We start from the raw sequence: 23,419 nt of genomic DNA on the forward strand, positions 1-23,419 counted from the left end.
CCCGGGCCGTGATTACCGCGATAGCCGGGACTGCCGCCGTTGCTCGCAAGTCAACGATTCAAGGTAGGGAGAAACCGGTTGGAATTTTCTTCCCACCACAATCGTGCTTGCTGCTGTCCTAGAAGATGCAGTCACAGTACAATGCTCAGGCGAAATACGATAAACAGGAACGACCCTCTATCTCGTCCCCGAGAGAGAGACTAATGACTGACTCCGATTCTGAGTCCGAAATCAATCTTGATGAGGTCGCCGCCCCGCCACCGGTATATGATCGTCCCGATGAGGATCACCTCGAGAACCAATTATCCCACCAGGCAGGGAGAGAAGAAGAAGAAGAAGTCATCGAACAGGAGTCGCAACAGGATCAAAATGGGTATGCGACGACGGTGGGAACGGAAGAAGATGAGAAGCAGCAGGGAAGGGGTCTTCGGTCAACTTCCATGCGCATGCCCTATGTCATCGCCTATTTGATCTTCTCCTCGTTCCTGGGCACTCTACTGAGAATGGTCATCGAGAGCTTGACCTTCTACCCAGGCGCGCCCGTCAACACCAGTGTGCTCTGGGCCAATGTCGGGGGCTGTTTTATCATGGGATTCCTCAGTGAAGATCAAGGACTGTTCCGGTTCAAAGAAGTGGATGTTCAAGTCGAACACGAGGATGACGGCCAGCGCAGGGCGCGTCTGACCGCACACAAGAAGACCATCCCACTCTACATTGGACTGACCACCGGCTTCTGCGGAAGTTTGACCTCTTTTTCTACCTTCATCCGTGACCTCTTCCTCGCCCTGTCCAATGGTCTGTCCGTTCCTATGGGCCCCTATTCAGACGTGTCCTTGTTCGCTGCCGCGCAAGATGTCCCCAAGGCTCCCAACGGTGGTTTCAGCTTTATGGCGATCATCGCAGCGCTCCTCCTCGAAGTCGGGCTATCCACGTTCAGCATCAAGCTCGGAGCCCATACGGCGGTGTTTCTCTCCCCTTGGACCCCCCGTTTGCCGCAATGGTGGCTGGAACGGATCGTCAACCCGTGCATGATCCCGTTGGCCACTCTGTCCTGGATCGCGCTCATCTGCCTCGTCGCACTGCTGCCGCGCCACGCTTCGGACCCGACTCTATGGAGTGCAGAGATATGGCGTGGTCCCGTGCTGTTTGCGCTGGTGTTCTCCCCGGTCGGCTGTCTCGCACGGTTCTTTTTATCGCTCAAGCTCAACGGCCGTGTAGCCGCGTTCCCGCTGGGTACCTTTGCGGCGAATATATCAGGAACCGCGGTGCTAGGCATGGCGTACTGTTTGCAGCACAGCTCAATCAGTGCCGCAAGTCTGGGTGGGGGAAGCGTCGTGGGCTGTCAGGTGCTGCAAGGGATTATGGACGGGTTCTGCGGCTGTTTGACGACAGTCAGTACGTGGGCATTGGAGTTGATCGACTTGCGTCCCCGGCACGCTTATGTGTATGGAATCATGAGTGTGGTGGTGGCCTTTTGCTTGTTGGTGGTGGAGATTGGAAGCTTGAAGTGGACTCGCGGGCTGGAGACTCCGATTTGCTTCAGTGCGAGTACAGGACAGTAACAATCCATCATTAACAATGAGCTGGTCGTTTGTTATCCACCTGACCAGCAAGATAGAACACTAAGTTCTGTGGGAATATATATCCTTTTTGAATCATAATAGTCTAACTGGGATGCTTACCTTCACCCGGCCTTTATCGAGGCAAACGCGTTGGGAATTTAAAGCCTCGGTCTTTCAATTGCTATGGGGAAATCCCCTCCTCGGTCTCCACGCTTCATGGCAATGGTCTATAAGCCGCAATGCAAATCTGAACAAGCGCGTCAGCGAATTCCCCAACCAAGCGAACAACAATCATACTGCCGATCCATCCGCTTGCCGTCCATCGCCAGCCGATTGGGACTGCGTCCGTCAGGCACTTTATAGACGCAATACCAGGTTCTCAACGATTCCAAGACTCCAGGAAACTGCGCTTCCACATCCTGTAAATCTGTGAGACTCTCCGCGCGCGCGTCAGTGATGTCAACAGCAACAATTTTCCAATCCGTGCTGCCTTCATCTAGCACGGCAAATGCCCTGAGCGGCTTCACCTTCTTGATATCACCGCATCGAGTCACCCAGGTTCGATCTCACAGACATCCAGGGGGTCGTCGTCTCCTACACACCTGTGTCATGTCGTGGGATCTTCCCATGTCTGGTTGTGGGGTATCAGTCAGCCGTCATTGATGTGGGTACGGAGATGTCGTTCAAAATGAGAGGAAATTAATGAGGGGTTCACCTGTGAAATAGCACCGTAGTTGCACGGATAGCCCTGAAACGGCAGGACATTGGCGATTTCCTTAAGTTTCCCATCTCTGATACCCTGCTTGATTGGATTTAAGGAGACTTCCTTCGCGATCTGTTCCATTGCGGGGATTAGCGGGAGATTTAGTGTCCGAGAAATAAAACAGTGTAAACGCACACCTCCATCTTTGCATTCGTCGCCCGCGGAATCTCCACGACCGTATTCATATCTCCTCCTCCCGATCCGCCCGCAACGAAAAGGTCATGCAACGGCGAGATCAAGATCCGCTGGCCATTGCACTAAAAATGCAGACACGCCGGACGGAAGTCCGCGACCGAAGGGTCGTCAATTGCGATATCAGAAGACCATAACAGACGCAACCACGAAAAAGAACGCATGACTAGAATACATGACAGAATGAAAACTGATGGATGATGGCGATTGCAAAGAGGAGAGGGTTGAGGTCTCCAGATCGGCGAGACCGGCAAAGACTGGAGTCACCGAGACCGTGACGCCATGTTTGACGAACAATAACCTGGGGAGGTCGCGAGAATCTCATTTAAGGCAGTTCCAATGTCTTATTGTTGAAGTTGGCTGCTCCAGAAATCCTTTCTCTCATCCAATCCCAATGATCAAAGCAATCAAGGCAGCGCAAGGCTTGGACTCCACGGGCAACCCGACGGTCCAAGTCGACCTGACTACTGAACATGGTGAGCGCCATCCACCGAAACATTTTCACATACAATACAAGTAAAGAAGTAAGGAGATGAGAATCAGGCGTCTTCCGTGCTATTGTCCCCTCCGTAGCCTCGACCGGAGCCAGCGAGGCCGTCGAGCTCCGAGATGGCGACCCATCCAACTATGGTGACAAGAGTGTGCACAAAGCTATCCACAACTTCGAGAGCGTCATTGGCCCCGTGCTGATCGAGAGCGGACTTGGGGTTGAGAAGGACCAGAGAAAGATCGAGGAGCTGCTCATCGCCTTGGACGGTACCAAGAACAAAGCCAATCTCGGCGCCAATGCTATACTGGGGGTCAGTATGGCTTGTGCACGCGAAGGGGGCGGCTGCCGCGGTGAGCGATAATCAACCAGAATAATTTTATGGCGTAAGACTGAGCACCGTTTATTACCTTCTCTCGCGGATCACATGGCTACAGAACCTCGGACTGGCCTCTTGTTCCAAAGAAGAATTGAAGATGGAGCGATTCCTCGAGCAGCTAATCAAGCTCACGGTGGAACGAGAGATTGATCCTCAGTCTCTGAGAATCAGCGGTTCGTTCTGAAGACCCGAACGGAGGATATCGAGGCGGACGATGAGGGAAGAGTGTATATGATGGGGTGTTAAAACGGTGTAATTCTGTCCCCAATGATACATGTAGTCTATAGCTTAGAAAGTCAATATGAGATGTATGGCTAGTAGAAATGCAAGTTTGTTCCATCAGTCGCCGACTTACTACATATAGGGCACTCCATGATGAAGTCTGGTCGAACCATCTCTCCCAACAGGCTTTTATTCACTCAAGGATAATTCAACCGAAGCTAGGAAGGGCGAGACAGGTCTCTCACGCACAATCTCCACCCCGGGAATGTTAGTCTGGAATGCACAGGGTGGGGCGTGCTGATAAGCTTAGGTGAATTTGAAATCATCTGATCCGTCAGGGTTTTCTAGGGTTCACCATCTTGGGTATCTTGGAGAGCTGCACCCTTTCAATTGGAATAACACTCACATTACTCCCCATCGAATGCTCTATACTCTCAGGACGTCTTGAGCAGCCTGCATCAGCACATCTATTGACAGACTCACCCCGTCAATGCTCTGACCTAGCTGTTGCAGGCAATTCACCAGGACAAGCCTTCTCACGTAACGGTAGAATTTTCCTCACGCCACCAGGCTAAACTTCACCGAGTCAAGTGTGTTAGTAGCGGAAAGTCTCAGCAAAGTCAACCGGTCATGAGGCTCGTGGGCGCAATCCAACGCGGCCATTCATGACTCGGAGAAAACCCGGAGGGGGAAAATTGACCGGAAGGAATGAAGGCGCTAAGGCCCAAAGGGGAACTCGACACGAGCCAAAGATCAATCTAATCAATCTAGTCAATCAATCAGATAATCTGATAAGGCTCCGCGCCCCCTCTTTCCCTTGCTTGAACCCTCTTGGCAATTCCCTCCCTCCTTGGTTTGGGCCCTTTTGGGGCCAGTAGAGCCACTGTTGACTGGTTGAATGAATCCTTCAATAATTGCCAAGCCAGCGTGGTCAGGATGACTGCTGTCGCTGCTGCAGTCGGGTTATCCGGTTCTCTGTTGCACCATTCCTTCCTTAGTCCATGCCTCGAGTCATGCTACCAAGTCAGATTGATTCAGCTTAGCAATACTTTAGGGAAATTAGTTTTCCGGTTCTCGGACCACCTGTCCGGGACCATATGGCAAGTGAAGTATAAGTAGAGGTTGAGGCCCATCCCAGCCTGCATTCCGGTTCGTGATATTTGTTCCTGACAACCACCACCATGGCTCTCCGGAACCGCTTCATCAACCCCTTCGCGGCCAAGGGCGCTGTCGAGGCACAGTCCGAGACTGGTGCCCTTGATGTCGAGACAACTGCAGAGTTGAAGCACCCCATTGACCAAGCACAGGAGACCGATCGCTCCTCGCAGGATGATACAATCATCGACGACAAAGCGCAGTCGGGTACCCAGAAGGCGCAGGCCAGCACCCAAGCCTGGACGAGGAACACCCTGATTGCAGCCTACATCCTGTAAGTCTCCGACCACTCGCTCTGGAACATCCCCCACTAACCTAAACCCCCTCTTAGGGCTTGGATCGTCAACTTCCTCGAATACTTCAGCTCCGGCCTCCTCGGCTCTCTGTCCCCCTACATTTACAGCGGCTTCGCCCTGCACTCCCTGACAGGTCTGACCTCGGTCATTGCCTCGTTGATCTCCGCGATGGTCAAGTTTCCTTACGCAAAGCTCATGGACATCTGGGGCCGACCGCAGGCCTTCGCCGTCGCCGTGGGCTCGCTGACGTTAGGGCTGGTGATGATGGCAGCCTGCAAGAACGTGCAGACCTACTGCGCTGCGCAGGTCTTCTACCAGATTGGGTTCAGCTGCATCGACTTCTCGATGACGATCTTCATCGCCGACACGACCGCCCTGAAGAACCGGGCGTTCTGGATCGCCTACGCCTCGTCGCCGTACCTGATCACTCCCTGGATCTACGGGTACGCGGCCGACAGGATCGTCGCCCCCGGGGGCATCGGCTACCGCTGGGGCTTCGGGGTGTTCGCCATCATCATGCCCATCGTCTGCGCCCCACTGTGGGGACTGTGGTACTACATCCAGAAGAAGGCCGAGCGGATGGGCCTGACGGAGAAACGCGAGCGCAGCGGGCGCACGCTGGCGCAGTCGATCGTCCACTACGCCATCGAGTTTGACGTGGTGGGGCTGCTCATTATCGCGACGGGCTTCTCCCTCTTCCTGCTGGCCTTCAACCTGTACTCGTATCAGGCCAACGAGTGGCGCTCGCCGCTGATAATCTGCTTCATCATCATCGGCGCCCTGCTAATCCTGGCCTTTGTGGCGTGGGAGCGCTTCTGGGCCCCCGTGCAGTTCATGCCCTGGGCGCTGATCCAGGACCGCACCGTCGTCTTCACCTTCTCCATGGTCGTTTCCCTCTACCTGGCCTGGTACATCTGGGACAGCTACTTCTACAGCCTGCTGCAGGTCGTCTTCAACCAGACCGTCACCCAGGCCACCTATATCTCGAACATCTACACGATCGGATCGTGCTTCTGGTGCCTGGTCTTTGGCGCCATCCTGCGCTACCAGGGCCGCCTGAAGTACTGGGCCATCTGCTTCGGCGTGCCCCTGACCATTTTGGGCGTGGGCCTGATGATCAAGTTCCGCCAGCCCGACGTGAACATTGGGTACATCGTGATGTGCCAGATTTTTGTGGCTTTTGGGGGTGGCACCCTGGTCATCTGCGAGCAGATGACGGTCATGGCCGTGTCGGCGCAGCGCAACATCCCGGCTATCCTGGCCATCGAGGGCGTCGTCGCCAGCATTGGTAGCGCCCTGGGCGGGACGGTGGCTGTCGCCATGTGGACGGGCATTTTCCCCGTGAAGCTGCGGTCGCTGCTGCCTGCGTCCGCGCAGGCCGACTGGGCGACGATCTACGGCTCGCTGGACGTGCAGCAGTCTTACGCTAGAGGCACCGCCACCCGCGATGCCATCGACTCTGCCTATGGCGAGACCCAGCGGCTGATGCTGATCACTGCGACGTGTCTGTATCTGATCACCTGGTCGTCATGTTTCTTCTGGAAGAACATCGATGTCAAGAAGATGAAGCAGCAGGTGCACGGGGTGCATTTCTAGGCTTCGTTTGTCGAGTCGGAGGTCGTTCTCGATGAATTGACACTCTTTCAGAGTGGAGAGGCAGAGAACCAATTGCAATCTGCACGGGCGAACAAAAAGCATGGTGAATGATATCCAGAATGAAAGTGTGCCCTCTTTATTTTGCTTGATAAGTACGCTTGTCTCTGTTCGGATGCCATTAAGATAGTATAATATGTAATAGACGAGAACCGAAGGGAAATGAAAAGAAATATTCTTTCAAAAGTGAGAGAAAACTTTTGTCAAACCAGAGGGATTTGACAAAACAACGACCCCTGCACCGGCTGTCCACAGCCATCATATAAGCTAACCCTACTTCTCCTCATCCTCCCCCTCCGCAAACGTCCTCTTCTTCCTCACATCAACCCACCCCATCCCAAACGCCGCCACAAACCCCGTCAAACAGCACGCCATCAGCAGATAAAACACCTTATCCAGACTATCCGCGAACGCCAACAACACCCCCGCCAGCTCCGCGCTGCTGCCACTACCCTCCGGCACCAACGCGCGGACGGACCTCGCGCTCGCCCCAGCGGCCAGGGCCGCGTCTACTGAGACCTGGGGCGCATGTAGCCGGATCTCCTTGACGAGTTGCTGCCGGAAGATTACCTCCGCCACGACAACGAACACCGCGCCGGCGAAGTTCTGGCAGAAGATCATGAAGGCGATGCCGATGGGGATCAGGTGGACGGGGAGGTGGTTTTGGATGGCGATGATGCCCTGCACTTTGTTAGCTACGGGTCGGAGATGGAGTGGGAGAATGTCTTGTTGCTATTTTATGCTGCAGCAGGGTATCAGGTGGCTTACCATCTGCATCCCAATCCCGCGCCCACTGCCGAGCACGATCTGATACCCAATCCACTTGCCTGTTGGGGTCGAAGGGGCAAACATTGTGACAAGACCGTTGCCGACAGCGCTGATGGCGCTGCCGGCCGCAGCGAAGGGAAGGTAGTACCCCAGCTTTTGCACTGTATGCCGTTAGACACTTTTCCACCTACCCAGCTACAGATTTGAAGTAGGTTATAGACGTACCGAAAGCCCCAGAAAGAATGACCATGAGCAACTGACTCAAGATACCCGGCAGGGTGTTCACCCCGCTCATAGCGGGCCCGTACCCACGCACTCCCTGGAAGTAGATGGGCAGGTACTGCGCCGCCACCAGAATGGACGCCACCAGCATCCCTCCGTTGATCGCGCTGGAGTAAACGATGCGAGCGCTGACCATGGAGGTCGGGATCATCGCCCGCTCGCCCATGCGCTTCTCCCACAGCGCGAACACGATGGCTGTCGCCCCGGCACCGCAGAACAGTCCGATCACCACCGAGCTGTCCCAGCTGTAGTCATTTCCGCCGTACTGGAGGGCCAGCAGGACCATGATGGCGGCCGGGGCGAAGAGGGCGAACCCGAGGAGGTCGAGATCCGGGAGGGTGCGGCGGACCAGGGCCAGCGAGAAGGGGGCTTTGGTGGTGAGGTCGGGGACGTGCATGAAGAGGAGGAGGACGGCAGTCACGGCGCCAACAGGGAGGTTGATGTAGAAGCCTGGTCATGGTCAGAACGGTTGCACCGGGGGATGTCGAAGGGTACATACACCATCGCCAGGTTGTGTACTGGGTGAGCGCTCCGCCGATCAAGGGGCCGCAGATGATGCCGACCTGTGAAACTGGAATTGTTCAGCCGATTGTCCTCTGCCAGATCAAAAGACAGGTGACTGACTGCCAAGGTAGATTCCGGTGTAGACTGAGGTATTGTTAGCGATGATCCTCACTCCATATGCCGACTAACTCACTTGGCCGTTTTTCCAGCGGCACCGAGCCAGCAATGATGGTCATTCCCCCGTTCAACAGCCCCGAACTCCCCATGCCAGCGATCGCTCGCCCTCCGATCAGCATGGACGAGGAGTTGGCCAGTCCGCAGATGAGGGAGCCCAGCTCGAACACCCCGAAGAAGAACAAATACGACCACTGCACAATTATCAGTCTTTACTTCGCAACTCCTCTTGACGATTTCCCGACCTTGGTGTTATAGAAGGTGTACACCTTGCCCGACAGCGGCTGCAACGCGGCACTCGCCAACTGGTAGGCCGCTGTGTACCAGCCCACATCGTCCAGCGAGTGAAACTGACTCGTGATGTTGGGGAGGGCCTGGAGGAGTGTGTCGATGTGCAACGATCAGTAGTGTATTCTAAGGAGTAGATTCTATCTGGCGACGGCAACCTACCACACCGATAATCGACCCATCAAGCAGCATTAGAAACGCCGCGAGAGTGACACTGGCCAGGACGGCAAAGAGCCTGAGGCCTGTGATGTACTCGTGGCTCTCATCGGCCGTCGTTGCGCTGCCCAGCTCCCTGTGACTCTCGCCGGCGGGGACCATACCATCTTCTTTCTCGTCCGGCAGCGGGTGATGCAGCTCTGACTCCGACTTCGTGGGAGCTGGGCTGGTCCGTGGCGAGGGTTCAACGTTGTCCATTTCGCACGTTCTGGTTAGAGCTATCAGGTAGTGAGTTGAGATACGCGAATGCGAGTGAATGTAGGGTATAGTATGAAGAAGGGGGTATAATATAAAGGAGAACTGCAATCAGGGTCCAAGGGATAGAGACGCAGAAAAGCATTGGGCAGAAACCCCTAGCCCCTAACAAGCATTTCAGAATTCACAGTAGACCCTGAACTTGTTTGACCCCTCAATCAGCTCGATGGGCAGTAGCCACCTCCCAGAAGGCTTTTTGGTGGCCTGCGGCCCCGGCGCGCGGTGGAAATTGCCGAAGATCGACAGTCCCGCCAATACCTCCGCCGCTAAGTCCGGGGTCATACAGCCCTAATCCACACTATCGATTGAGACTGCAGCCACGGGATTGCTGCACGCTTTATCTTTTTTTGGTGCGGTGATAAGGATGTGCATGTATTTTGCTGCAGACACCTGTGGATTCTTGTCGACTACTGCGCGCTACTGCGCACTACTGCACACGCGATGGACTCCATTGAGCCTTTCGCGATGCGCGTCACATTTACTCAAAAGGGGAATTCTTAGAATAAGCAAGCATGGCAGCTGATGAGTGGGGTCCCGACGAATGGGCGAACTCACCGAATCGATTCCCTACGGTGGCCAGTTGCCAGGGGTGATGAAGATTACCACGGTCTAGAGCAGATGGTCGAACCCGATCGCCCGGAGTAGACCCTGACTCGAGCATAACCAGGCGAAATCTAATAATTGATTAGTGAAAGCAACAAGAGTGACTTGATCAAAATAAAAGTGACTCGCGTCGGAAAAGAGTCCCAGTGACATGTACCCGCCGGGTCACTCCCTCGACAGGACTTTTGGTTCGGCAGTACTGGATGCTTGGTATACAACATGTAATCTGTGCTGGTAGCCAAGAATTATCCTGCGATCGACTCAGAGGCCCTGCTCCAATGGACTCAATGATGCCCCAAATCTTACTGTATGCATAAACAGAGGTATATGGACTATAATGAAATTCCCATGTAGATATCCGCTTCTCCAGGGTCGTGTACTGTAGACCTGCAGTCAACTCGGGAAGGCACATTCCTACCACTAATATTTCAGACAAACCTATCTTAAAGTAATGCTATATACAACCTCGCTCCTTGAACCTCTAACAAAAAATCCTATAGCTCCTTTATAACCCGAACACTAGATGTCACAACAACCGGGCTCTATATGCCGAGTCAATCCAAACACCTTACCCGCCTCATCTTCCCCCTCAACGCCTCTATCACCCCCAGCCCGCCTCTCTCCCGCCCGCCCCCGGCATTCCCGGCATCCAACTCCACCTGCATCAATGTCGAGAACAGCAAATGCCCACTGGACCCACTGAACAGCCCCTCCGGCTTTTGTTGCGTGTCGTCCAGCCCCGTCCGCGGCGACGAAAGACAGAACTCCTCCGGCAGGCCGAGCAGCATCTCGATTGGCCGCAGCTGACTCCCTGTCAGACAGTACAGTAGGTGACTCAGCATGCCCAAGCCGGGGGGGACGGCGATGCCACCGAGGAACAGCTTGGGGGCGGCTTGCGTCGCCAGGTTGAGGGCTGTGGGGTTCAGCCGGGCCTGCTCGATGAAGTGGCCGAAGATGGTGTCGTAGATGGAGATCGTGAGCAGGTGGCAGCTGAGGATGGTGAGGAGGTCGGTGATGCTGAGGCGCGGGTGGGTGAATGCTAGGGCGGTGGCGGTGTTGCTGCTGGCAGGAGCCTTGGTAGCTAGGTGGTGGCTGTTCGTGATTTCTGAGGAGGGAGAGGCTTGGATTGACCTGAGAAATTGAGCAAAGTCCGCAGCTGTGCGTGCGATTTTGGCGAGTGGGTTGGTGGTGGTGATTTGGAGATCCGGTGGGCTCGGCTGAGTGGAGGAGTCGCAGCCGCCGGCTTCGTGGAGGCAGGTCAGCCACATGGCTTTGGTCATGTCCCATGGCATCGACCGGAGAGTAAAGAGTTGTTTGGAGAGTTCTCGCTGGAGCACGGAGAGGTGCAGGCCGTGGTCGAATGTCGGAGGGGGTAAGTGGTCGCCAAAGAGCGGCAGCAAGCCCGGGTCGATGGGCTCGAGCTGCAGGAGCGGGAGATGCTCGGTCGGGCTGGTGTCCATCATCGGGTCATTGAGTAAGGCTGCTGGTGAGGGTTCATCCGGCGGTGTTGATGGAGAGGACATGGTCTGGATGGTCGCACTGCCATCAATTGGGAACCCGACATCGATGGAGTTCCACGGAGCATGGCTCATCTCGTAGTCGGCGTCCAGCAGTTCGAGGTTGAACCAGTCGTCCACGCTGGTCAGAGCGTGGAGATCCACCGTGGGAAGAGATGGACTCGGATTGCGAGGGCTGTGTGTATCATCATTGTTGGATCTTGTTCGAGTCGAGCCGGTGGTCTGTCGCGAAGCCGTGGTCGAGTTCCTGGGTCGACCCGGCCGCTTGGATGAACTGGTTACACATTCCATCTGAGATCGAATGCATCGAATGCACGAGTCGGCGGGGTGGCCGGGGGCACGAACGCAACGCAGCTTCTGCGTCCTGCAGCGATCACAGGCGGCTCGTTTGGGGGGGTTGTTGGAGTTTGACATTATGGAGGGTGCATGCAGTATCGATCAAGTAACGTCAAGTGCAGTATCAAGGTCTATCGTCGATGTTCAATGTACCATCGCTGCTGATTCTTATACTTCGACTACAATACCAGCAGTCCTAGAGGTTCAGGCTATGGGCAATGTGTTCTGATTTTGCTTTTCCTTCCTACGGCACCACATTCCATGCGGAGTTCTGATCGACGCAGCCCTCTGCAGGCGACGAGATTGATAACCACCCACTTGAGGTCTCTCAATACTCCGATGGGGTAATCGAGCCGAGATAAGACAGAATTGAACTCTTATCGCGGTTGTTGTTATCCCCCCGAAGGGTTCATTGGCAGTACGTGAGCCCATTTACAACCAAAGTACGTGAGCATACCAGCAAACAGGCAAGCATCCCGGCCAGCCCGCGAGCAGAGGAAACCCTACCTTCACGGTGCTCATGTCTTTGCCACTGTGTCTCCGACCCTGGAGCAGCATAAGGATGCATGACGAAAGGGAATACTTCCCCGAGTCAGCACTAAAGCGGGGGATCAAGCCACCAGGCTGAAATCGATGTTGCAGAGGGGGCAGACGAACCTTTGGCTCTAGTGGCTTGGGACTAGACGCATGATCTAGCCCCAGAATGGAGGACAATGCATACAAGGCGTCTGGAGGTCCTCTGATGACCCTCTTTGAACACGTTCATGGATTGCAGTGGGCCTTTTTTTTTCCGCCATTTCACTGCACGGGGCGTTGGCTAGAGTTACTATCGTCTGAAGAAGGCGATCATTCGAATCTAGTGCCTCCGCAGTGGTGAGGCCGTGCGGATCAGCCGGCCGCACGGTCGCTCCCGCTCCAAATTCTGATGATGTGATAGTCTACCCTCCGTGCAGAGAAATTGGATCATTGCTAACTCAATTAGGGGATTCCTCATACACCGGGCCCATTACTACTCCGGAATCGGCAGCGATAGGGGTAAACAGGCCGGGGATCCGCACAGGGTCCAGAGCCCGCCCGAGAATAGGGGCGGTTCAGGCGACCCGGCGATTAAAATTAGCTCCCGCCTCGGCGTCGATCGGCTGGCTCCCTCTTGGGTGATTGAGGGACTATTTGCCTTGTACTATGCAAGATACAATTCTCGTGATAAATTAGAACTCTGGAACTGTTCCAAGCAACTGAGATGTCAGGAATCGTGCGGAGAGGATGACAACACAATAGTGCCCTCTTATGCAATTCCCAATTTTTGAAGGATTTCTCGTTGAGGACCAGAAGAAAGCGGAAGTGGTGATCGACGACTAGAGGGAAGACTGCATGGCCTCATGGCGATCAATGGGCCGTCTTAAGCTTACTCCCATTGATTGGTGGTTTTGACTCTTCACATCACTTGGTGGAACTCTCTGAGTATCCTGTATTCTGCATTGACTCTGCAGCGCGCTAATAACTGCGGGGCTAAAGCTGTCCAGGCTGTCCTAAGAAGTCCTTTCCCGTGCTATTCGGCGGGGGAGTTCGTCAGTCAGCCAACTTAGGGCTTCCACGCTCGTGTCTGTGCAAGCCACCAAGATAGTTGGGCCCTGCTTAACTCTACTAGTCTCCTACGGGTTGGGTGGTAGGCATGCTGGATCGGCGAGTTAATGGCTTTGTTGGGCGTTGAAACCATGTTGGGGTGGGCTACGCTGCCGGTCGCCCACCGCGGGCCGCATTGCCGTGGATCCTGTCGACAAGGCTGTTCTATCGCAGGTTGACCGTGGTTACTGACTGCAAGATCGAGCTGGAGATAGGTTCGGTGTCAGTGCCTCCTAGCTTAGATCTCGAACCCTGACCCATGCACTGCAGAGGCAGAAAGGTGTATCGTCTTCAGCTGCCTCTCATACAACTGCTCCAAGAGCATGCGTACCCTCAGCAAATAGCGGGGTAGCTACTAGGCAACCATGAACCTATCGGTTGACTTCAGAAAGATGAAGACAATGAATCGACAAAGATACAATACCCCTCTTGAATGAATCTATCCCTACGGACCACGTGTGATGTTAGGGCTACATGCTGACTTAGCTTCCCACCCAATGCTACACCTACAGGCTTAATAATCTACTTGATAGTGAATCTGCAGCAAATCCTGACAGCTCTCCAGAGTACAGCAGCCAAAACCATCCGAGTGACTGTTGAAAAGGCCGAATGTCTGAAGGTCCGCAAACCATCTGACCGACGGGCGGGGTAACTCCGACCGCTAAGCCCGAAAACACCAGCCCTCATCCGCAATTTCCTAGCATTGCAATTAACTTTCCCCTCACTAATCACTGATTAGCGCCCATTAATGCAGCTTGCAGCTTGGCTTGGGAATTACATCACAGCTCGGGCGCGCGGCGGAGCAAACCTGAAGACGAACTCCGCAAGCAAACTTCAGATGGCCAGGTATAAAGCCTGGGATCGTCCCGCATGAAGCACTATCACTCTCATTCTCATCACCAGCACTTCCCCATTGACCTCCCATTGCATTGCTCCTTCGTCCACTCAACAAGATGAACCCCGTCAACACCAAGCCCTACCAGCTCCCGGCTGACGCAACCTGGTTCAGTATGCCTCCCCTCTCCCCGTTCCAACAAAGCCCACTGACACGACATAGTAACCGGCTGCTCCAGCGGCATCGGACGTGCGCTGGCCACGCACGTTGCCGCTCAACCCGGCCACCGCCTCATCGCGACCGCTCGCAACCCCTCCAGCCTCTCCTACCTGCCCGATGATAACCCTTCCATCCTCAAGCTCGCTCTGGACGTGACCTCCCCCAAGGCGGTGGACGCCGCCTTCGAGGCCGCGGCAGCCCACTTCGGGGACAGCTACTACATCGACGTGCTGGTCAACAACGCAGGTTACCCGCTGTCCGGAGACAGCGAGGCCGTGACCGAGGCGGAGATGCACGACGAGTTCGAGACCAACTTTTTCGGGACGGTGCGCGTCGCCCTGAAGGCCGTCGCGGTGATGCGGCAGTCGCCGACGCGCCGGGGTGGGCTCATCTTCAACGTCTCCTCCGTGGCGGGCGTGTGCGCCTTCCCGGGCCATGCCTTCTACCACGCCAGCAAGTTCGCAGTCGAGGGATGGACCGAGTCGGTGGCACGGGAGGTGCACCCTGATTGGAACAGTATGTTTCTCTTACCCGGGTATCTGGAATGATAAGGGACAGTGGGTGTGCTGACAGCAGCAAGTCAACTTCTGCATCGTCGAGCCCGGCGCTGTCAAGACCAACTTCGAGACGACCAGCAAGAAGCACATCAAGCCGCACGAGGCCTACGCCGCTCCCGATCTGCCGGCCAGACAGCTCGAGGTGTTTGTGAAGAAGGGGCTCGAGGCAGGCGTCGGGGTGCAGCCGGAGCAGGTGGCGCAGGCGCTGTATCAGGTGGCGGCCCGCGGGGAGAAGGTGCCGCTGTGGTTGCCGCTGAGCGGGACGGCCATCATGCTCATCACGGCTAAGCTGCAAGGCAGACTGCAGGAGCTGGAGAGTAACAAGGAGCTGAGTGCGATCGACAAGGACCAGGCCCAGTTCAAACTTAATTAGAGGGTCTAGTTTGCCTGTTGTCCTCGGGACCTATGTTGACATAACTCACTTACTTGGAGTGATGAAGCCGATGTAGAAGACTGGATACAAATAAATGTTTCTCAATCTCAGTACGCATTTTGACAGGATTTCGCCGCTCGAATGAAAGAAATGGCAAGATATCCAATTGGTTTACGGTTTGCTTGAAGGATACCGGACTTATCGACTTAGGCTGAAGACCTAGCTTCCATATAGAACAGAGTACTACGTACGGGGCTTTTAACATTTCTCCATATCGCTCTTAAATTGATAGACAAATCTACTGAGCTATCCAGCGTAACGGTGAGATTAGATCTAAGAATATTGGAAGATATTTAAGGACATAACGGGTTAAAGCCCAATAAACAATCGATGTACCTAGACACTCGCTTACATTTAATATCCAGACGTCCAACAAGCCGATCCAGATCCGGGTCAATGCCAGCCTGAGGCAGGATCCAGGCTGCGACGGGGCAGACCGGGTCGAGGCCGAGAAGAACTTGGCGTAAGCGGGGATTTTGCCCCGGCAGCCAAGAGCGGTGAGAGCTTTTGACCACGATGACCGAGCAGCACCACGTGACTATTTGTGCATCTGTGCATAGTTTAGTCAGTGACTCTTGATCTGCAGTATAATCTCTTCATGTCCGCCATTCACAGGGCAGCAACGTCATTCACCCCATACCATCTCAACAACACTGCTCAGGCGCATGAAAAGCTGCATGCTCAGGACTCATATCACACAGCTCGGGCCAGACGCAAGAGCGACCACAAAACATGGCGCTTATCGCACCAGACGTACTCTGCCCCGCGCACCTGGCCAGACAGCCCAGGCAGTATGACGCATGAATGACTAAATGATGTGGTAGTCTGGGCCGGCCATATAAAACCTGGTCTCGGGCCTCAACATTTCCCAGCGAAATTGTCAAACCACTTCCCTCGGTATATCTCTCAAGCACATACCCTGAAAAATCGAAATCATGTCGTCGCAAATGGGCAAAGATGGCACCTTCCAGCCCCCGCAGGCAAAGCAGGCTCAGAGCAAGCCGGGGTACGTTTCCACCCCCGCAAGCATTGGAGCACAGCAGGGGCTAACACATCGAATAGTCTGGAGAAGGAGATGGCGCCCTCCAGCGAGTCCACCAAACTGGAAGGCAGCGAGGGCTTCGTCGAATACACCGGCTCCAACAAGCTCAAGGACAAGAAGGTCCTGATCACGGGCGGAGAGTGAGTCTTCCCACTGGTGTAATTGTGCCATACTGACCATCTGATCCAGCTCCGGAATTGGCCGGTCGGTTGCTGCGTTGATGGCCCGCGAAGGGGCCGACATCACCATCGTATACCTGCCCGAGGAACAGGAAGATGCAGAACACACGAAGAAACTGGTCGAGAAGGAAGGGCGCAGTTGTCTCCTGGTCCCGGGCGATTTGCGGAAGAACGAAACCTGCAAGAAGGCCGTGGAGGAACATGTGAACAAGTATGCTGGCTTCAGTCTGTCTTCTCAGGCTACGGGACTAACGCGGCTGTCTTGCTCCTATAGGTTCAAGCACATCAACGTTCTCGTGAACAACGCATCGAAGCAGTACATGTGCAAGGACCTGGCTGAGATTGATCTCGACAAAGTTGAGGACACCTTCCGCACCAATATCTTGCAGATGATTGCCATCACCAAATATGCACTCCCGCACATGTCCAAGGGAGATTCGTTAGTTTCCCATTGCAGCTGCACAATTCTAGCAGGCTAATCCATCCTCCACAGGATTATCAACAACACATCCGTCACCACCTTCCGCGGCTCCGGCACGATGGTCGATTACGCATCAACCAAGGGAGCGATCGTGGGCTTTACCCGGTCGCTGGCCTTGCAACTCATGCCCAAGGGCATTCGGGTCAACGCGGTCGCGTATGTTTTGCCCCTACTATTTCACAGACACTATCCGTCCTCTGACTAATAGTGGCGACAGACCCGGTTCCGTATACACACCTATTCAGGTTGACACAAGAGATGCCGAGTCCATGGAGGGTTGGGCGTCCGGTAAGCCGCTAGGCCGTCCGGGACAGCCTTCCGAGGTGGCGACGAGCTTTGTATTCTTGGCTAGCAAGGATGCGTCTTTCTATTGTAAGTGACTTTGTTTCCTTGTTCTACGAAATTCGGGGCAGTTGCTAATGTCATTGCAGCGGGACAAGTTCTGCATTGCTACCCTCTGGGAGAGTAGCGGCGGACATGACTGGATGAATTGAGATGTATGTTTCGATGAAATGAGAATAACTAGCATGAAATAATGATGTCACACATGAGGTAGCACCGTGAATTACAAATCTGTACAAAAGTGAACTATAAAATCTTTATCTTTCCTAGAAGAATGCGTGAATCAGTCGAAAGTTTGGTCCACTAGGCCGTCCTACTATATACTTATTACTTGGACCGATCAAAATGAGCCTCCAGCGCTTTCTGGAGCTGCGTAATACAGCAACCAATCATCTAAAAGTCAACTTGATTACCGACCTGGGAATTCGTGAAGGCTATGCACACTAATTATCTTCTCGTATTGCCAATGTCTGCAATCTCTTTGCTACTGTGCTAGGCGGGCTACCCGATGGCAATCATATTTGATCCTGTCGCCGGTGAAAAGACAAGCATGTCTGACGCATCACTTCCACCCTTTTCCCGCCAGGCTTGGACACAGTGACTCGGTGGGATAATCCCTGGCCTGTGATGCCAAGTCGGGAGTTCTGCAACGGGCGCTCGTGCCGAAATCGGAACCCTGTGTGGCGTGCCATGTGCCAGGTACTGCGTGGGGCAGGTTGCAGTGCTTGTCAGCCTCGGTGGTGCAGACTGTCAGTTGGGCGGTTGATGTTCTTCACTTTTAGAAAAAATATTACGAAACCGGCAGAGATTGTATCCTCAATCATTGCAGCTATTATCTCTTGAAAAGAGCACCGTAAGCGTCGTCTGATGTAGGGTTCTCCCAGATCCGGTGACATTGGCAAAGAGACAGCGCCTAGAAAGAACCTGCCTCCGGAACAAATGCCAGTTTACGTGATTCTTCAACCTGTTGAGCCCATTTATATACTAGTGGGGACTAATTATACAAGATCGGGCAGGAGGACCCCTGGCATCTTCTGCAGGGCACCTCCTTTCTCCTTTCCGGCACAACGCGGATACGACTTCCTCAGCGCCAGTCCACTCATCTTGATCAATGCTTGTCTAGTGACTGACCCAGGGGATGCAGTGGGGCGAGGCTCGTATGCACGGGCCAGACAAATATCTGAGTCCCTGCACCGATTAGTCAGCAGACCATCTTGTAACTAACTACAACTCGCAATGGCTGCGCAGATTCAAGCTCCGGGCAGGGTATCATCCGGTGCGGCCATGAGCCACTTGGCGTTCAAGGGGCTTCATCTCGAGGATAATTGACAGGCGGGTGGTAATTTCAACACGAAGTCTTAGATTGTGTGTGTCTCACTGCAGCCCAACGGGGGAGCAGGAGGCCTGAACCAAGTGGGGCCAGCAGACTAATCACGAATTATGAATGTCAGGTACCAGGCACTAAAGTGACTAAACTCCTCAAGCTAACTATGCACAAATTTCAGAACAATCCAACGGGGGAGCTGAAGGGGTCAACGCAGTGGGGCAGGCATACTAATCATGATCGTACCTTACTAGAACCAGACAGGACTTTTTGACTAGGCACAAATTAAGACTAAAGCCCGGTTCAGCCTCGAACTGTCTTATCAACATTGATTGGTGCTCTTCCAGTCCACTCCGCACTGCTCCACGCTAGTCCGCACGCGATCTCAGGGCTAATGAAGAAGACACCATCTGAAGAACCCTCACAGTCTTTAGCCGAGATTGCAATGTCGCATTGCTCCAATCTCTGGGTTAGATGAGCTGACCACCATGGAGATTCTGCGTTCCATGAGAACTTCAGCTTGCCTGCAAAGGGAAACTGGTCGTATCGTCCTTCAGCTGAGATGGACCCTGGATGGACCCTAGATGGACCCTAGATGGACCCTCCACGAGCCCTCCACGAACAGTACCGGTAGGGCTGCGAGTATATAATCTGCATCCTCAACCCCATGAGTTCAGATGGGAGTCAGGGTCATTCACTATCATTCTTTTACCCCCAGTCCTTCGTTCATCATGGCCAAGCTCAGCTGGCTTCTGACCTCTAGTCTTTCTTTTGCCTGTCTTTCCACAGCACTTCCTGCTGGCTCTCTTTTGAAATCGCAATCTCAATCTTTTATCTCTCCTACTAACTACAGTTCTTTCGATGTTGACCAGTGGATCCCTTCAGCGGACTATGTTCCAGTCAAGGCAGGCGTTCCTTTTCTGATTCAGAATAAGACCGCGCAGCCCTGGAACCCAGTCTCCCCTCACTCGCACGGGGGCAACCTCACTTATCCCCACCAGAAGCGAGCCAGCTGCGGCGGTCCCACCCCGGACAGCCCCAGCACGTTCTGGTATGAGAGCATCACTCATAACGGCGAATCCTCCTTCCTCGACTCCTCCTACAAGGCCAACTACAAGGTCTTCCGCAACGTCGTCACCGACTATGGCGCTGACAACACCGGTGCCACCGATGCTTCTACCGCCATCCAGAATGCCATTAAAGGTACGTTTCCTGTCATGCAACGACTTATGCAATGTACTGATTTGAAGAAAGCCGGAGCCTCCAACGGCCCTGATCGTAGCAGTGGCTCCATGGGCACCACCGGCCAGCCCGCGGTGGTATACCTGCCCGCCGGCACGTACCGACTCGACAACCCCCTCCAGCTCTACGTTGGCACCGTCTTTGTGGGAGATGCTCTGAATCCGCCCACTCTCAAGGCCAGCGCCGGCTTTCCCACCGACCACATTGTCTACGCCAAGGACCCCAACCTGGGCGGAACCATCAACTTCTACATTGCGTTTAAGAACGTGATTATTGACTCGACCAGCGTTTCCACCTCGACTGCCATCACTTTGCTGGATTGGACCGTCTCGCAGGCGACCCAGCTGACCAACGTAGTCTTCAACATGCCCGACAACTCGAATCACGTCGGTGTGACGAGTCAGTATGATTCGAACAGTAACATCATTCTGGTGCGTCCCACCACTGATCTAACCCTCATACCGCAAAGCTGACCATCTCCTGTGCAGAATGACCTGACCTTCTACGGCGGTGCCATCGGCATGGAGCTCAGCGGCCAGCAGTGGATCCTCAAGGGAATCAACATCAACGGCGCCAACGTCGGTATCAAGGCCGGTGCTTTCGAGCTCGTCTGCCAGGACTGCACGCTCCAGAACGGCGCCACCGGTATCGACGCCAGCAGCATCTCCGGCTCCCTGACGGTGATTGACTCCACGGCCAACTATCTGGGCAACATGATCATCTCCTCCAACGCCGGCGGCAGCGCCCAGAACTCCATCATCCTCGACAACGTCGCCTGCACTAACAGCGGCAGCACCGTCTCGCTCAACGGCAACGCCGTGCTGACCGGCTCCGTCACCAACACCTGGGTCCACGGCAACCTGTACTCCGGTGGTGCAACCACCCCGGCCTACGAGCAGGGGCTGAGCGTGACCACCGCGCGCGCCGACGTCCTCCTCGACTCCAACGGCAAATACTTCACCATGGCCCCGCCCACCTACTCCCAGTACTCAGCCAGCCAGTTCATCAACATCAAGAGCGTCTCCGGACTCCCCGTGTATGGCGACGGCGCCACGGACGACACCGCCAACATCAACGCCATCCTGGCCCAGTACGCCGGCTGCAAGATCATCTACTTCCCCGCCGGTACCTACATTGTCACCGACACCATCCTGATCCCCTCGGGCTCCATCATCATCGGCGACGCCTACGCCTCCGCCATCAGCGCCACCGGCGGCAACTTCTACAACCCCGATGCCCCCACGACCATGGTGCAAGTCGGTAACTCCGGCGACGTGGGCACCGCCCAGATTTCGGACATGCTCTTCACCGTCGCGGACGTGCTGCAGGGCTGCAAGCTGGTCGAGGTCAACATCGCGGGGTCGACGCCGGGAGCCGTGGGACTGTGGAACTCGCACTTCCGTATCGGTGGCGCCGCCGGCAGCAAGGTCCAGACCAACTGCTACGGCAACCCGGACATCTGCAAGGCCGCATGGGGCCTGATCCATTTAACGGCGACCTCCTCGGCCTACATCGAGAACATGTGGGGCTGGACGGCCGACCACAACCTGGATGGCAACTTGGAATCGACCACCGTCTCGACCGGCCGCGGTATGCTCGTCGAGGCCACCAAGGGCACCTGGCTCGTCGGTACCGCCATGGAGCACAATACCCTGTACCAGTACAACTTCGAGTACGCCTCCAACGTCCTCAGCAGCTTCCAGCAGAGCGAGACCCCCTACTGGCAGGGCTGGGGCGCCCCGAGCTCCGGCATCGCCCCCGCCCCCTGGACCGACAACCTCATCGCCAGCGACCCCACCTTCAGCGAATGCGACGCCGATGACGCCGGCTGCCGCATGGCCTTCTTCGAGCGTATTCGCGGGTCGAGCAATCTGTTCCTGTACGGCGGCGGGGTCTGGGTGTTCTTCAACCACGGCGGCAGCTGCACGGGCGATTGCCAGGCGAATGCGATCCGCATTCTGTCCAGCGAGGGCAGTGTCTATCTGTACGGCACGAACGTCAAGGCCATCACCAATATCGTGAAGGAGAACAAAGTCGATGCAGCGTTGGAGAGTGACAACAAGGGTGGTTGGGGTGGTGTCGTGGCGGCCTATCTTCACAGTGCGGATGGAACGACCTCCTCGGGTGGTAGCAGCAGCAGTGGTAGTAGCGGCAGCAGCAGCAGCAGCAGCAATGGACCTGCGGTGACCGGCAATGGGCTCAACTGGTATAGTTCGTCGTTGACCGACGGTGCCACAGCCTACGAGGACCCCGAGTACTACTACTGCTTTGGCGGAGCCGCGGCCAACTTCCCCCCCTTCGCGAACTGGATGGGTTTCACCGAGATGTTCGACCTGAACCAGCAGACCTCGATGGCCTTGGTCGAGGATGGCCCGATCCAGGGCGATATCTGGAACGCGATCGTGGAGGTCTCCGCCGATGCCAAGGTCGATCCGAGATTGATTCTGGCTGTGGTGATGCAGGAGGTATGTTGTCTTCCAGGGCTTCCCATGATAGCGTGATTACTAACCGAGTTTTCTCACGATTAGTCCAGCGGCAACGTCTACGTCGGCTGCACCAACAACGGGGTCGAAAACTGCGGCCTGATGCAGGCCTACGCCGGCTCCACCTCCTTCGACGCCAGCGACCCGCAGGGCAGCATCACCCAGATGATCGTCGACGGCACACAGGGCACCGCCGCCGGCGGAGGTCTCGTGCAGTGGTTTAACGACGACAATGTCGGTGCCAACACGGGCGGCAACCCGTATAATGTGCTACGGGGCTACAACTCGGGCAGCATCAACTTCAACGATCTGGATGATCCCCAGGATGCCACCGGGTCGTACGTCAGTGATATCGCCAATCGCTTGCAGGTGAGTTTTCTTCCGTGGCCAAGTCAAAACCTTTTGGGCTAAGGCTAATGTTTCGTGTAGGGATGGAACGGAAATGATGGTCACGGATATAGGGCTGCTTGTGGATGGTGATGAGCACGGTTTAGTCACGTATCTTTGCAACATCTGAGCGTCGACAGCTTGCTCTCTGTAATGATTTGTGGAGCAAGAGCGACTCTTCAGGATACGTCCAGACCCGCAAGAGAGAGGCAGCTACTTGCGGGTCGATAAATAAAACAAATGTAAAAAGTTCTATATTACCTTGTTCCGTAAGGTAACCTCGACCTGTGCTGGGACAGCATTCAGGCCGACAAGCTCATTTGTGATCAGTCATCAGCCAAAACATGCGTATTTCGCTGTCCCCTTCCAATAGCTAATTAATTGAGTTTTTTTTATTTTTATTTTTTCTTTTTATTGATAGAGATAAATATAAACCAGCATCATGTGACTCAAAGTCACATGATGCTAGTTGTAACTGACCTAGCTTAAAGGAGCCTAGCCTGTCGGAAATGGCCGTCCAACCAAATGGATGGACGATCCACCCGCCCCGGGCCGAATATCGGTCCTCCCTGCATAGGATCAACTGACTCGGAGAGTTGGAGAACTTGGATACAATGATA

The 23,419-nt window shown here is 54.9% G+C and overlaps 9 protein-coding genes across 9 annotated transcripts; 6 read left to right on the top strand and 3 right to left on the bottom strand.

Annotated features, from left to right (window-relative positions):
- Positions 1-108: 108 nt before the first annotated feature.
- Positions 109-1,717, top strand: ASPACDRAFT_116759 (FluC/FEX family fluoride channel). The gene has a single exon (XM_020196015.1). The coding sequence runs from the start codon at positions 126-128 to the stop codon at positions 1,560-1,562; it is 1,437 nt and encodes a 478-aa protein (XP_020058132.1). The 5' UTR covers positions 109-125; the 3' UTR covers positions 1,563-1,717.
- A 348-nt stretch (positions 1,718-2,065) lies between these two features.
- ASPACDRAFT_116760 (uncharacterized protein) lies at positions 2,066-2,485 on the bottom strand. The gene has a single exon (XM_020196016.1). The coding sequence runs from the start codon at positions 2,404-2,406 to the stop codon at positions 2,212-2,214; it is 195 nt and encodes a 64-aa protein (XP_020058133.1). The 5' UTR covers positions 2,407-2,485; the 3' UTR covers positions 2,066-2,211.
- Positions 2,486-2,911: 426 nt separating this feature from the next.
- Positions 2,912-3,368, top strand: ASPACDRAFT_42059 (uncharacterized protein; the record flags this gene model as incomplete). Its single annotated transcript, XM_020201037.1, has 2 exons — positions 2,912-2,993; positions 3,061-3,368. 2 exons carry the CDS (start codon positions 2,912-2,914, stop codon positions 3,366-3,368), a joined length of 390 nt encoding a protein of 129 aa, XP_020058134.1.
- A 1,418-nt stretch (positions 3,369-4,786) lies between these two features.
- On the top strand, positions 4,787-6,652 carry ASPACDRAFT_59430 (uncharacterized protein; the record flags this gene model as incomplete). Its single annotated transcript, XM_020203446.1, has 2 exons — positions 4,787-5,034; positions 5,092-6,652. 2 exons carry the CDS (start codon positions 4,787-4,789, stop codon positions 6,650-6,652), a joined length of 1,809 nt encoding a protein of 602 aa, XP_020058135.1.
- A 330-nt stretch (positions 6,653-6,982) lies between these two features.
- ASPACDRAFT_51521 (MDR family MFS transporter) lies at positions 6,983-9,043 on the bottom strand (the record flags this gene model as incomplete). The annotated part of the gene is made up of 8 exons (XM_020202494.1): positions 6,983-7,390; positions 7,478-7,638; positions 7,703-8,209; positions 8,259-8,330; positions 8,384-8,407; positions 8,457-8,631; positions 8,683-8,811; positions 8,888-9,043. The coding sequence occupies 8 exons, from the start codon at positions 9,041-9,043 to the stop codon at positions 6,983-6,985; spliced, it is 1,632 nt and encodes a 543-aa protein (XP_020058136.1).
- A 1,310-nt stretch (positions 9,044-10,353) lies between these two features.
- On the bottom strand, positions 10,354-11,730 carry ASPACDRAFT_59432 (Zn(II)2Cys6 transcription factor domain-containing protein; the record flags this gene model as incomplete). The annotated part of the gene is made up of 1 exon (XM_020203447.1): positions 10,354-11,730. The coding sequence occupies one exon, from the start codon at positions 11,728-11,730 to the stop codon at positions 10,354-10,356; it is 1,377 nt and encodes a 458-aa protein (XP_020058137.1).
- A 2,458-nt stretch (positions 11,731-14,188) lies between these two features.
- On the top strand, positions 14,189-15,259 carry ASPACDRAFT_1855132 (SDR family oxidoreductase; the record flags this gene model as incomplete). Its single annotated transcript, XM_020197425.1, has 3 exons — positions 14,189-14,283; positions 14,333-14,845; positions 14,910-15,259. Exons 1-3 carry the CDS (start codon positions 14,229-14,231, stop codon positions 15,257-15,259), a joined length of 918 nt encoding a protein of 305 aa, XP_020058138.1. The 5' UTR covers positions 14,189-14,228.
- Positions 15,260-16,224: 965 nt separating this feature from the next.
- Positions 16,225-17,578, top strand: ASPACDRAFT_77436 (oxidoreductase, short-chain dehydrogenase/reductase family). The gene is made up of 7 exons (XM_020204966.1): positions 16,225-16,325; positions 16,382-16,501; positions 16,551-16,751; positions 16,815-16,979; positions 17,034-17,177; positions 17,239-17,393; positions 17,453-17,578. The coding sequence occupies exons 1-7, from the start codon at positions 16,255-16,257 to the stop codon at positions 17,488-17,490; spliced, it is 894 nt and encodes a 297-aa protein (XP_020058139.1). The 5' UTR covers positions 16,225-16,254; the 3' UTR covers positions 17,491-17,578.
- A 1,840-nt stretch (positions 17,579-19,418) lies between these two features.
- On the top strand, positions 19,419-22,930 carry exg9 (putative exo-beta-1,3-glucanase; the record flags this gene model as incomplete). Its single annotated transcript, XM_020197900.1, has 5 exons — positions 19,419-19,890; positions 19,942-20,360; positions 20,418-22,394; positions 22,458-22,781; positions 22,842-22,930. 5 exons carry the CDS (start codon positions 19,419-19,421, stop codon positions 22,890-22,892), a joined length of 3,243 nt encoding a protein of 1,080 aa, XP_020058140.1. The 3' UTR covers positions 22,893-22,930.
- Between the last annotated feature and the right edge of the window lie 489 nt (positions 22,931-23,419).

This window comes from Aspergillus aculeatus (genome assembly GCF_001890905.1).
Source record: "Aspergillus aculeatus ATCC 16872 unplaced genomic scaffold ASPACscaffold_5, whole genome shotgun sequence".
NCBI classification, from domain to species: domain Eukaryota; kingdom Fungi; phylum Ascomycota; class Eurotiomycetes; order Eurotiales; family Aspergillaceae; genus Aspergillus; species Aspergillus aculeatus.

Coding starts and splice junctions, on each gene's coding strand:
- ASPACDRAFT_116760 (XM_020196016.1), bottom strand. CDS start 2,406: ATGGAACAGATCGCGAAGGAAGTCTCCTTAAATCCAATCAAGCAGGGT.
- ASPACDRAFT_77436 (XM_020204966.1), top strand. CDS start 16,255: ATGTCGTCGCAAATGGGCAAAGATGGCACCTTCCAGCCCCCGCAGGCA. Junction 16,326..16,381: donor CAGGCTCAGAGCAAGCCGGG/GTACGTTTCCAC, acceptor CACATCGAATAG/TCTGGAGAAGGAGATGGCGC. Junction 16,980..17,033: donor CACATGTCCAAGGGAGATTC/GTTAGTTTCCCA, acceptor CATCCTCCACAG/GATTATCAACAACACATCCG.
- ASPACDRAFT_116759 (XM_020196015.1), top strand. CDS start 126: ATGCAGTCACAGTACAATGCTCAGGCGAAATACGATAAACAGGAACGA.